The sequence below is a fragment of the Kogia breviceps genome, chromosome 3, assembly GCF_026419965.1.
Source record: "Kogia breviceps isolate mKogBre1 chromosome 3, mKogBre1 haplotype 1, whole genome shotgun sequence".
Taxonomy (NCBI): domain Eukaryota; kingdom Metazoa; phylum Chordata; class Mammalia; order Artiodactyla; family Physeteridae; genus Kogia; species Kogia breviceps.
Window position 1 is genome coordinate 149254343 of NC_081312.1, and position 14527 is coordinate 149268869.

Below are 14527 nucleotides of genomic sequence, written 5' to 3' on the forward strand. Positions count from 1 at the left end.
TGCCAGTGTGAAATCTGAACACCAAGATTTCACCTCTTGACATATTTACCAGTAACTTAAAAAAAATTGTATTAACTGCAGTAAATAAGCGGTTTTGATATTTTTCATTAAATGTATGTATATGAATATTTTTTTTACATTTCCCCCCAGAAGTACAAATTATATCATAGTCTCTTCCCTATGATAATATTATGAAATGCATATTAAATTTTCAGAGTACTTAAGAGTCATTGAGAGTACATATTTAAAAATTCAGGGGCTTCCCTGGAGGCACAGTGGTTAAGAATCCACCTGACAATGCAGGGGGCATGGGTTTGAGCCTTGATCCGGGAAGATCCCACATGCCGCAGAGCAACTAAGCCTGTGCGCCACAACTACTGAGCCTGCGCTCTAGAGCCTGTGTGCCACAACTACCGAGCCTGTGCTCTAGAGCCCACGAGCCACAACTACTGAAGCCTGCGTGCCTAGAGCCCATGCTCCTCAACAAGAGAAACCACCGCAATGAGAAGCCCTCACACCACAACGAACAGTAGCCCCGACTCGCCACAAATAGAGAAAACCTATGTGCAGTAACGAAGATCCAATGCAGCCAAAACTAAATAAATAAAATAAATAAATTTATAGAAAAAAAATTCAGATTCCATAAGTAAATGATACAAATGAACTTATTTACAAAACAGAAACAGATTTACAGACTTCGCGAACAAACTTACGGTTACCAAAGGGGAAAGGTGGGGGTGGGTGGGAGGGATAAATGAGTTTGGGATTAACATATACACACTACTATATATAAAGTAGATAATCAACAAGGACCTACCAAATAGCACAGGGAACTCTACTCAATACTCTGTAATAACCTATATGGGAAAAAAATCTGAAAATGAATAGATGTATGTGTATGTATAACTGATTCACTTTGTTGTACACCTGAAACTAACACAACATTGTAAATAACTATACTCCAATATAAAATAAAAATTAAATTTAAAAAAAATGGAAAAGAAAAATCAGATTCCAGACCTCACTCCCCAAATTTCTGCAATGTAATTGGTCCACAGATTACACTCTGAGAAGCACTAATAGAAAGAATATTAGGGATAGCTCTAGTTTTAGGAATGATTTTATTATTACTGTAAATAGTTCTGTTGAGCAGTATTTAAAATACTGTTGTGACTGTTGTTGGGTCAGCAGTGATAGGGTTTAAAAAATAACTTTTTCCCTGATTAAAAAATATAAAATTACTTTTGGATACTGAAATTCAGGTTTTGTATTTTAAAATTCTACCTCTAGATAGTCATGAAATCTTGAATAAATTATTTTATTGTTAAATATTTTTAAAGTATTATAATAAGAGAGGGCATTGCCATTTATTAAATTATTACTCGCCAAGCAATTAATGTATAACTTGCCTATAAAAAGCCTTGACATGGCTTTACATTGCACTATACTTTCACAAAAGGACATTTTATGTTTATCTACTGCAAAGAGATAGCTAAACTTTTTTACTTACTGTATTTCATGGGAAAGAGCTGTGACTTAAATTTTAAATCTTTCTACACTTTAGAATGGCAACAGTAAGAAAATAGAATGGAAATTATTCAAATATAGGTCAGGTTTGTGGGTTTTATATATTATATGGTTCAAATTTGTTGGCTTTTTGGAAGGTATAACTATTTTTATTTTAGACATTGACTCCATAGGATTGTGTTAACTTGTACTTCTTTGTAATGTGCGTTTACTTTGTTTTTATAAACATTTATTGAGCATCTGTGTACCAGTCATTACAACACTGAATACACAAAGCTCATTATGGCATAATTCTTCCCCTTGAAGAGTTGCAGTGTAATAGGAGAGTCAGATATATAAACAAATAATTCAGTGTAACCAGTGTTATAATGGTAGAATATAAGTAAAAAGTGCTCTGAGTGCTGCCAGGGTGTCAGAAGAGGCTTCACTGCAGAGGTGATGATTTAGCTAGATCTTGATGTAACCATAGGAGTTTGCAGGTGGAAAAGAGAGGAAGGGATACCCTAAGAATAAGAATGTGTTTATAGGGGACTCCCCTGGTGGTCCAGTGGGGAAGACTCTGCGCTCCCAGTGCAGGGGACCCGGGTTCCATCCCTGGTCAGGGAACTAGATCCTGCATGCATGCCGCAACTAAGAGTTTGCATGCCACAACTAAAAAGCCTACATGCCTCATTGAAGACACCGTGCAGCACCCCCCCCGCCCCAAAAAAAAAGATTGTGTTTATAGACATGGAAGGAAGCCTGGGAGACATGCTTTGTTTGTGCGTGGCAAACAACCTGATATGGTAGAATAGTAGGTGGAATCATTGGAAATTATTTTAAAAACAGTATTTTGAAAATAATAGTGAAATATTTACATCTTTGTTTCAGATGATCGTCTTCAGTTGAGGAAAATGATAATGTGGTAGTGCTTGTGGATATTTCTTTGAAAACATATCTTTCTCTTTTTTCTTTTTCTCTCTATGTTTCAGCAACTCAAGTGTCAGTGGCTTAAAACTGGGCAGTTTTTTTTGAGTTCCGTGACATACAATTTAGCATGGGACCCTCAAGGTATTTAGCAGTTATCTTTAGACATTATGAGAAGTTAATATTTGTTTTAAGTGTGTGATTACAATGTGATATAGTCTCCCATAATAAGATGATCAGTAGTATTCTCTTTTTGCTAGTGAATGAGTATACTTTTTTCTTTTTCATATACACTTCTTTGTACAGTGCTTAATTTACTGTTAGTTCTGTGCTTTCCCCTGGTACTTTTGAATGTTTTGTTCCAAGAAACAATGATGATTTCTTTCATTAATTAATGTGCTGCACTTTACTCTTACTGTATTTATTAAGAAATAAAATCAGAAATAAAACAAGATGAGAAAAACCCTATCTCATTTTGTTATTTGTATTTCGAGAAGTTACTGTCTTTAATTTTGAAAGTTTAGAAACTTAATGATAATGGCTGTCGTCCCTTTTTACATTCACAACTAGTGAGGATAATTTTAATAGTCCATGTAGAAAAACAAATTTCATTAATCTTTAGTTATGTCTTATATCCTGAGAATATTCTGTGTTGTATATATCAGAGTTTTTTGGGGTTTGCTTTGTTATTTGACTTCTGTTGTTATTTTTTTTTTTTTTAAGTTTTACCTGATAGACAATAGTTCTTCATCAGGAGGCTTTTCTTTTTTGTTCTCAACTTTCCCTCAAGTTTTCTTGTCAGTGGATTCTAACTTTTAAATGGATATACTCCACAAGTGTTTTTCATAGACAGTATTGCTTATTTTTCACAGAATAGCTTATAGACCTAAGCAGAAGCCCACATGTGCATTTATTTCTCTAGATAATACTTGCTTATTCATCTGAACATTCTTTAATTTTCAGATAACAGATTGTTGACAGCAACTGATTCTATTCAGTTGTGGGCTCCTCCAGGAGGTGACATTCTGGAAGAGGAGGAAGAAATCGATAATAAAATTCCTCCTGTTTTAAATGATTGGAAGTGCATCTGGCAGTGCAAGTTAGTGTCTAACTCTGTTATGTTCATTAATTTAAAAAATGCTTCCTGAAATATGTTCTTAGAAACCTAGAAAAATAGACTTTTTCTAACCAAATCCCATTATAATATCATCCTTTAATCTGTGCTACAATTGATTGTTTTAAAAAAGGATGAAAATATTTTCATAGTTAATAACCTCAGGACTTGGGTTGAGAAGGTTGATATGTAGGAATTATTCATTAATGCATGAGATATAGGTGGGATAGGGAGAGGGAAGATGTGAAGGTTGTGAGACACTCTTTCAAGTGGAAGGATTATGTGAAGGGATCCATTAACAATATGAAGTATGTGAAGGGATCCAACTAGCCAGGGAAGATAATGAGCTCAGTTTTCAAAATGTTACATTAGGGTGTTGGTGGGGCATGTAGGTTGCAATATCATTTATGCATGTTAATTTCATTCTTCTTTGGCTCCCCAAAGTGAGCTTTGGATTAGCTTTAATGAATTAATTTGTATTTTTAGGGAGGTGAAATATTTAGATTTCTTTTTCGAGAGGTGAAAACACTCTTCTTTTGATGATGTTATGAAAATGTTATTTTGACCATTTATATATATAGTGTTCCAGATTTTAAAAATGCTAACTGTTCAATTTTGTTTTTTTAGAACCTCAGTATCTGTACATTTGATGGAGTGGTCCCCTGATGGTGAATATTTTGCTACTGCTGGAAAGGTAAAGGACCAAACAAAACATAAACAGAAAAAACAAAGCAAAAGTGTTCCTTGTTCATTCTCATTTTCAGTTTTTTCCTCTGTAAAATTAGGATAATCCTACATTACAAAAATGGCCTGAGGAATAGTGATAGTTTTTGTAAAAGATCTTCTATGTTTCTCATAGGTAGTTGGTGTTTGGGAAATAATAGCTATTTTATTCTAATTTGACCCTTGTGAAAATTTATGGTGTTTAAAATTAATTTTTAGGTTTAAAAAATAGCATATGTACATAATTTGAAAAGTAAAATATTACTACTAGATTTACAATGAAAAGATGCACTCCCTTCTTCTTACTCTTAATTCCTGTGTCCTAGAGGCAGTGATTCATAAAATTGCGTAGTTTAGTATTTCTTTCCATATTCTTTAGTAACTTGATTATGATCCCATTTTTAAATTTAAAAATTTTTTTTCCTTTTGGTTTTATGTATCATTTCTGGCCTTGCTACTATGGAGGCTGAGACTTTAGTTCTCTAGCTGATGTCCCAACCTCATCTCCACTTAGCACATACACATTCACTTCCCTTCCTCCTGTCTTTCTGATGTAAGCATCTCATAATATTTGGGAAAATCACTATTTATTATTCACATTATTAAGAGTGTGTAAAAGATTTTTCATGGAATAATTACTTTGGCATTAATAATTACTTTTTTTTACTGTTTGCTTAGTTTTCTATATACCTAATTCATCCCCCACACCTCTGACATTCTTTGGATCTTCTCTCAGTATAATCCCATGTAGGAGGTACCCTGGAAATGTCTGTTCTCTTTGCTCCAATCTGGCTTAGTTGTTCTCTGAGTCTAAAATAGTAGAGCTCTCATATCAGGATTTTCTTTTACCAACCTCGGGAGCTTCTCTTTGCCCATTTCCTTTGTTAAATTTCCTGTTTCTTCACATCATTTATCATCTTCTTTCCTTGTTTTGATGGAGATGTCCTCCAGTAGGTTCCTGAGAAAAGATGAATGGGAAAAAACCATTTTTGAGGCCTTGCAAGTCTGAACAGTTCTTTCTTCTTTCTTATGCTTTATTTGATTGGGCATAGCATTCGGTTGGAACTAATTTTCCTTCAGAATTTAAAAAATCATGCTTCTGTTGCCTTCCAGCTTCCAGTGTTGCTGTTTGAGAGGTATAGTGCCATTATGACCTCCCAGCTCTAGCTTGTAGAGGTTTTAAGAATGTTCCCCTTATCCTGGTGTTCTAAAATTTTAAGATATTGTGGTATGGGTCAGTCATCTATAAATATTTTAGTATGTATCTGTAAGGGATAAAGACTTTTAATTTTTTTAAGACTTTTTTTGTGCAGGCAGTTTCATGTGCCTGTTCAGTGTGAAAACTCATGTCCTTCAGTTCAGGGGGATTATTTTATATTATTCCTTTTGTGTTATTTCCTTCCTTTCATGTTCTCTTTTCTCTCTTTCTGGATCTCCCCCTATTCAGTTGTCGATCCTTCTATACTGACCCTCTAATTTTCTTTTTTTTCCCCCCTCCTCATTTTTTTTTTTTTGTTTAAATTCTGGGTGGGGTGTTCAGCTTTAATTTAGAAATAATTTTTTCCTGCTATCACGTTTTTGATTTTCAAGAATTTTTTTCTGATTCTATGAATGCTCCTTTTTAAATACATAATATTTCCTAAGTGTAAAATGAATATATATAAAACTTATATATAAGATAATAATTAAACAAATGCACATGTATGTACCTGCTACCCAGTTGAGACAAAGGACGTAAAACTAGTGGGTTACTATTTTCCTCTTGCATCTCCTCATTCCCCTCCCACTTATGCAACTGGAATCCTGAATTTTATGTTTTATTTCATTGCTTTTTAAAAAAAATTAGTTTCACAGGTATAAATTCCTAAAGAATATAATTTTTATTTTTGAATAGTTTTGAACTTATAAAAATGATACCATATGGTTATTGAAATATACCTTCAGGATATTAAAAAATAAATTTGTGATATCAATTGTGTACTTTTTAGTTAATGTATTCAGTAAGAAAAAATTACATTTAAAAATTACAGGTTAAAGTTTAATTGTATTTAGTTGTTGTGTATGAATTAACATTTCCATATTAGACTTCACATGGCAAGGATAGGTTTTCCAAGAACATCAGAATTCACCCAAGGCTTTTTGAGTTAATCTTTAGTTGTAGAACACTCAACTGTTTTGTGGTTGAATAATTACTTGGCACAGAGGTAGTTAGTTGCTCAATAGTTGATGACATTATAGACAGGAAGACTGTATAACATTATAGGCAGAAAGATTGCGATCATGTGTGGTTTGGCAGTTAACTAATAAATAACGGTTTCAATGTAGTGAGGAGTGTAAAAAATATTTGGAGGTATCTGCATCAGCTGTCATGTAATATTAAAACACCTGTGATTTCTGTTAGAGACAAAGTCACAAGTACTGCTAACATCATTTTGGTATGTTTATATTCATAACTGAAATTTAGCATTTCCTTCAATTAGCAGTTACAAAAATAGAGAAGTAATTTTTTTCCCCTACTCAAGTTCATTATAACTCTGGGTCTTGGTTTTCTTGGTTTCTCAAGAAGCAGACCCCCAGACAAGGATTCGAGTTCAAGTAATTAATATGGGCAATGCTCACAAAAAAATATACTGGATTTGAGGCAGGGAAGTGAAGGTGCTTGAAAAAGAGTGTATTATCATGCAGGTGATGAACAAGATTAAATCTCTGGCTAACTCTGGGAGTTAGTGGTCCTCACAACATTATGTTCTTCACACTTGTTCTTCAGACACATCACACATACACACATGGGTTGAAGGCTGGTGAGAGCAGAGCATTAATTCTCAGCACTTACAAACAATTCCTGGAAAACTCAGGCAAAGATATGTGGATGCTGTCAATGGGAACTGGTTCACTAAAATGCTAAGGCGTGAGAGGATACAGTTGAGGTATCAAAAATATTTTTTATATCTTGAATTCTATCTGCAGGTGCCTTGGGTCAGAAGACCTCAGAACCTCTGGTCTAAAATCTGGACATTTAATTTTTTGTCTTCCACATTTAGATCTAAAACCTGTGTAGAATAGTTTTTAGGTATGGTTTGAGGAAGAGGTCAGGTTTCACTTTTTCTGTATGGATATCCAGTTGTCCAGCACAATTTGTTGAAAAGCCTCTTGTTTCTCCATTGCTCTTTATTGCCACCTTTGTCAAAATCAAATGTCCATACTAGTGTGGCTCTGTTTCTGGATTCTTTTCTCTAGTCCATTGGTCTTTCCTTATAGTAATGTCACCTTCATTGCTATAGCTTTTAAATTGTCTTGATATCTGGTAGAGCAAGTCTTCCCATCTTGTTTTCCTTCTTTAAGATTATCCTATCTATTTTTGGCCCTTTGTATTTCCATGTAAATTTTAGAATGAGCATAATAAATTTTATAAAACAAACAGAAAACCTCTTGTGATTTTGATTGATATTTCATTGACTCTATAGTCAGTTTTGGGAGAATTGACGTCTTTACAGTTGAGTCTTCTCATCTATGAATATGATATCGTCTTTAATTTAGATCTTTTTACTTCTCTCAGTAATGTTTTAGAATTTTTTCTAGAAGTCCTAAATATCTTTTGTTAGATTCATGCCTAGGTATTTGATATTTTTGATGTCGAAAATGATATGAATGGTATCATTTTATAATTATTACTGGTATATAGAAATGCAGTTAATTTTTGTATATTGGGTTTATACCTAGCAATCTTAATAAACTCATTAATTCTAACAAGTCCTCTGTAGATCCTTTTGAATTTTCTATGTGCATGATTCTATTATTTGTGAATAATTGCAGTTTTATTTCATCTTTTCTAACTCTTAAGTGTTTTGTGTCTTATTCTTTTTTTCTGCAGTGTTGAGTAAAGGTGGTGAGAGTAGGTATCTTTTCCTTGTTCCCAGTATCAAAAAGATGCCTTTCACTCTGTCACCATTAAGTGTGATATTACTGTAGGTGTTTACTATAGATACTGTTTTTCAGATAAAGGAAGTTTCCTTCTTATTTATAGATTGCTAGGATTTTTCTTTTTTAAATCACAAATGATGTTGAATCTTAGCAAATACTTTTTCTGCATCTAATGATATTATCATTATTTTCTTATTTAATAAGATGAAATATGTTGGACTTATTTTCAGGTGTTAAATCTTGTGTTTCTGGAATAATCTCAACTTGATTGTAATGTATTGTCCTTGCTGGATTTGCTTTGCTAATATTTTATTTAGGATTTGTGAGATCTCTATTAAAGTGAGGCTTGGCAAATAATTTTTCCTTTTTTGTACAGGTATACCTGGTTTTATTGTGCTTTGCTTTTTTATGCTTTGCAGATAATGTGTTTTTTAACACAGTGAAGGTTTGTTTCAACCCTGTGTTGTCAGCTGAAGGTTAGCATTTTTAGTAATAAAGTATTTTTAAATATTAAGGTATGTACACTTTTAAAGACATAATGCTATTGCACACTTAATAGTTTTTCTCAAACTTTTTTAGATGTTCAGCCTTTTTTTTTTCTCAGCCTTTTTTGTTTGTAATGTATACACTTAACACTATAGATTTCCCTTTAAGCTTAGCTTTACCCCATAAGTTTTTAAAAATTCCATAACTTTTGATGTGTATTATTTTTATTATTATTCTAAATATAAACTTTTCTAATTTTCAGTGTAATTCACTTTTTGATTCATGGGTTGTCCAGAGTATGGATTAGAGTCAGGCTCAGTTGTTTTGGGGTGGTGGTGGATGATGCAGAAGTATTTTATTGGCAGTGACAGCTTTTATTTTGCATTATTAAGTAAAACGAGTAATTTTAGACTAATAACTACTGATACTGTTATGATAGCGACTGGTAGCTGTTGACAGTTACGTACCAGAAACTGTGCCTTCAAAAGCCTATGGGGCAAGTGTTTTACAGAAGGGGAAACTGCAGTTTAAGAACTTCCCTGAGAATACAGAGATAGTCAGAAGGTAGAGCTGGGATTTTAACCCAGATGTTTTAGATTTCACAGCACCAAAATCAGCTGGCTTTGTATTTCATTGAGAAAATATTTATTGCAAGTGCATTCGTAGGGATGCTTTGAGGCCTGGGTTGAGTATGCATTCTTCTAGGAAAGGTTTATATAGTTTCTGCCATGCACCTGGGGGCACACCCAGTTTAAACTAAATTCTCAGCTTGGAAGTTGCGCCACACAGTGTGCGCTTGGGTCTCGTGAGGCCTGTTTTGTCGTTACAGATGCCCAGTGGAGACTTTTTCCTTCACTTCAGACTTCAGGTGCAGATGGACCCTTCCTTACCATATTCCTTTTCAGGAATTCATTTCCTTTTTTTTTTCTTGATTTCATCCTTTCATTTAGCTATAGTCCTTAAGGGTCTTTTTCTTTTTTTTTTTTTTTTTTTAATGGTGTTATGCAGGCACCTCTGATCTGACTTATCACCTTGCGTGAACACAGTGTGTTGTCTCTATGTAGCTACTGTATTTTAAACTGAAGCTCTATGCCACTGGGTGTTGGTAGAGTCCCATATGACAGTCCATGCTCCCACTTTAGCATTTGTGTACTATGGATTCTCACCTGAGAAAATAGATGTAATCAGAAGAGAACTTTGGTAAACTCCCACCACCTACCTGTATCTGTTCATCTCCCTACATCTGTTTATGTATGTTCTGTCTTCCCTTGTGTTGCCATGGATGAATGGTCTGCTTTTATACAAGACCAGTGCTTCCACTTGTAAACTAGATTCCGTTTGTCCTTGCTTACTCAGGGACCTCAGTATTGCAGTGCTCTCCTCTCTTCTCAATTAGTTTTCCCTTCTCCATTGGGGCATCACATTAGCACATGTTATGGACTGAATGTTTGTGTCCCCGCTCCCCATTCATATGCTGAAGCCCTGATTCCCCAAAGTGATGATATTTGGAGATGGGACCTTTTGGAGGTTAAGGTTAGATAAAGTCATGAGGGTGGCCCTCATGATAGGAACAGTACCCTTATAAGAAGAGATACCAGAGAGCTTGTTCTCTCTCTACCACATGAAGACACAATAAGGTTGCTGTCAAAAAACCAGGAAGAGAGGTCTCACCAGAACCTGACCATGCTGACACTCTGATCTTAGACTTCTGGCTTCCAGAATTGTGAGAAAATAATTTTCTGTTGTTCAAGCTGCCCAGTCTATAGTATTTTGTTATGGCAGCCTGAGCTGACTAATACAGCACAGCATACCAAATGTGCTATAATCTTGCCCATTCTAAAACAAACGAACAACAACAATAACAAAAACCATCTCCTGACCTTCTCTTTCAGTTTCTGTTAATTCTGTGCCCTCCTTCTAACACCTCGAAAGGGTTGCTTGTAGCTGCTGTCTCCAAGTTTTTCTCCTCATTTTCTGTTGCAATTGTTATTCTCTTTACCCAGAAAAATCCTTCCCCCAGAGACCTGCGTGGCTTTTCCCCTTAACTTCTTAAATGTCACTGTCTCAGTGAGGCTCTCCCTAAGCAACCCTTTAAATTACATCTCACCTACCACTGTACTTTCTATTCCCTTTGCCTGCCTTAATTTTACTTGTAACACTATCACTTGGAGTTTGTATTAGTTTTCTGTTATTGCATAACAAATTGCCACAAACTTAACAACTTAAGACCACACATTTATTATAGCAGCTTCCGTGGGTTTGGTGTCCGGACATAGCTTAGCAGGGTGCCGTGATCAGGAACTCTAAAGGCTGCAATAAAGGTGTCAGCTGGGATGAATTCTGACCCGGAGACTTGACTAGGGCAGAACCCTTTTCCAAGCTCACTCAGGTTGTTGGCAGAATTTATTTTTTTGTAGCTGAATGACAGGGCTTGTAGTCGATTTCCCTCATACATTCTTAATGTTTCTGATTATCTCCTTTTGCTCACCCAGTGTGTGATGTTTGCCTCTGTGCTGTGTTACAGGTGGCTAAACTTTGAGACTATTTTAGGATATATATCGTCTTTTGACAAGGTCACTTGTTGCTTTAAAAACTATTAATGAGCCATGAAAGGTGATCATTATTCATTGTCTAAACATCTTCTGATTATTTGAACTCCCTAATGAATCTGAAAGATACCTTTGTGCTTCAGACAAAAATAAGTAAAAAGACTAAAAGTATGTCCTCTTAAATGGAGCAACTAGATTTTAAGCTCCTCAAAGGCGATTCAGTTTGTGCACTCCATAATGCCTAATACCTTTTTTCTCTGAATTTTTATTGCACACAACCTTAGCAATTGATTATTATTTTTTTTGTTGTTGGTGGTTTTTTTTTTTTTTTTTTTTTCCCCCATACGCAGGCCTCTCACTGTTGTGGCCCCTCCCGTTGCGGAGCACCGGCTCCGGACGCGCAGGCTCAGTGGCCGTGGGTCACGGGCCCAGCTGCTCCGCGGCATGTGGGATCTTCCCGGACCGGGGCACGAGCCCGTGTCCCCTGCATTGGCAGGCGGACTCTCAACCACTGCGCCACCAGGGAAGCCCGATTATTTTTTTTTATCGTATTAGTCACGTTCCCTTAAGCTTTTAATGTTCAGTTCTCCTAAGAGCTAAGTGTTTCACATTTCTGAGGGAAAGATAAGAATGCCTTTGAGGTTGACATATATAAAATAGATAACTAATAAGAACCTACTTTATAGCACAAGGATATATATATATATCCTACTATATATAAAATAGATAACTAATAAGAACCTACTGTATAGCACAGGGAACTCTACTCAATACTCTGTAATGACTTATATGGGAATAGAATCTAGAAAAGAGTGGATAACTGAGTCACTTTGCTGTACAGCAGAAACTAACACAACATTGTAAATCAACTATACTCCAATAAAAATTAATTGAAAAAAAAAGAATGCCTTTGGGGGTTAAAAAAGTATGTCGTGGATTTAAAAAATGTATTTCTTCACTTTTTTGAGAAGATAACCACATCTAATTAAGATGCTCTTAATAAAAAGAACAGAAACTAACTTTGTAATGTTGGCTTCCTCTCCTCTTCAATCTGTTCTGCTGCTGTTAATAAAGCCAAGTTTGTCTGACTTGATGAAACAGATGGTGACTGTGTTCTACCACTAGAAGGCATTTTCCAGCACCTCTGCTACACATGACAGAATTTCAGCTCAGGTGTTTGGGGACTCAAATCCAATTACCTTCTGTATCTTTAATATTATAATTCATTGAGTACTTTTGATGGTAAGATCTATTTAAAAAAATAAATTTATTTATTTATGTATTTATTTTTGGCTGCGTTGGGTCTTCGTTGCTGTATGTGGGCTTTCTCCAGTTGTGGCGAACTGGGGCTACTCTTCGTTGTGGTGTGCGGGCTTCTCATTGCGGTGGCCTCTCTTTGTTGCAGAGCACGGGCTCTAGGTGCGTGGGCTCCAGTAGCTGTGGTGCCTGGGCTTAGTTGCTCTGCGGCATGTGGGATCTACCCGGACCAGGGCTCGAACCTGTGCATCGGAAGGTGGATTCTTAACCCACTCTGCCACCAGGGAAGTCCCAAGATCTATTTTTAATAAGTGTGGTAAATTAAATTTTTAGAGGGCTCAAGAGTATTTTAACTTTTTATCTGAGCGTAGAGTCTTACTTATTAAAGAGCCTTTCCCCCCACAAGACATACCTGATTAAATCTTCAGCTCAAGAATTGGTTTTTTTGGTTTGCTTGCTAGGTGTTTATTTAAATTCTGTTTATGTTTCCATACAAATTTTGAAATTATTTGTTCTAGTTCTGTGAAAAATGCCATTGGTATTTTGATAGGGATTGCATTGAATCTGTAGATTGCATGGAGTCCTAACCACTGGATCACCAGGGAATTCCCAGTATGGTCATTTTAACGATATTAATTCTTCCAGTCCAAGAACATGGTGTATCTTTCTATCTGTTTTTGTCATCTTCAGTTTCTTTAGTTACTGTCTTATAGTTTTCTAAGTACAGGTCTTTTACCTCCATAGATAGGTTTATTCCTAGGTATTTTATTCTTCTTGATGCAGTGGTAAATGGGATTGTTTCCTTAACTTCTCTCTCTTTCTAAAAAATATTTATTTATTTATTTATTTGGCTGCATTGGGTCTTAGTGGCAGCATGTGGGATCTTCGTTGCGGCATGCGGGATCTTCATTGAGGTGCACAGGCCTTTGTCTAGTTGTGGTGTATGGGCTCGCTCCAGAGCATGCAGGCTCAGTAGCTGTGGCACATGGGCTCTCTGGTTGTGGCGTGTGGGCTGTAGAATGCGTGGGCTTAGTTGCCCCATGGCATGTGGGATCTTAGTTTCCTGACCAGGGATTGAACCTGCATCTCCTGCATTGGAAGGCAATTCGTAACCACTGGACCACCAGGGAAGTCCCAAGTGTTTCCTTAATTTCTCTTTGTGATACATCATTGTGACTGTATAGAAATGCAACAGATTTCTGTATATTAATTTTTTTAAAAAAATACATTTATTTATTTATTTATTTTTGGCTGCATTGGGTCTTTGTTGCTATGTGTGGGCTTTCTCTAGTTGTGGCAAGCGGGGGCTACCCTTTGTTGCAGTGTTCAGGCTTCTCATTGTGATGGCTTCTCCTGTTGCAGAGCACAGGCTCTAGGCACACGGGCTTCAGTAGGTGTGGCACATGGGCTCAGTAGTTGTGGCTTGTGGGCTCTAGAGTGCAGGCTCAGAAGTTGTGGCGCATGGGCTTAGTTGCTCCACAGCATGTGAGATCTTTTCAGACCAGGACTCGAGCCTGTGTCCCCTGCATTGGCAGGTGGATTCTTAACCATTGTGCCACCAGGGAAGTCCTGTATATTAATTTTGTATCCAGCAACTTTACCAATTCACTGATGAGCACTAGTAGTTTTCTGGTAGTGTCTTTAGGATTTTCTATGAATAGTATCATGTCTGCAAACAGTGACAGTTTTACTTCTTCCTTTCCTATTTTTATTCCTTTTATTTCTTTTTCTTCACTGATTGCTGTGGCTTGGACTTCCAAAACTATGTTGAATAAAAGTGGTGAGAGCAGACATCCTTGTCTTGTTCCTGATCTTAGAGGAAATGCTTTCAGCTTTTCACTGTTGAGTATGATGTTAGCTGTGGGCTTGTCATATATGACCTTTATTATGTTGAGGTAGGTTCCCTCTATGCCAACGTTCTGGAGAGTTTTTATCATAAATGGGTGTTGAATTTTGTCAGAAGCTTTTTCTGTATCTATTGAGATGATCATATGGTTTTTATTCTTCAATTTATTAATGTGGTATATCACATTGATCTGCGGAT

General features: G+C 36.0%; 1 protein-coding gene across 6 annotated transcripts in view; it reads left to right on the forward strand.

The window, feature by feature from the left end:
* DMXL2 (Dmx like 2) overlaps positions 1–14527 on the forward strand; it is a 178297-nt gene that overhangs the window by 38570 nt on the left and 125200 nt on the right. For all 6 annotated transcript variants that reach the window (XM_067029865.1, XM_067029868.1, XM_067029866.1 and 3 more), the window contains 3 exons: positions 2499–2577; positions 3397–3532; positions 4175–4241. In XM_067029865.1, the coding sequence (XP_066885966.1) occupies positions 2499–2577; positions 3397–3532; positions 4175–4241 (282 nt within the window). The remainder of the gene's footprint in view (positions 1–2498; positions 2578–3396; positions 3533–4174; positions 4242–14527) is intronic.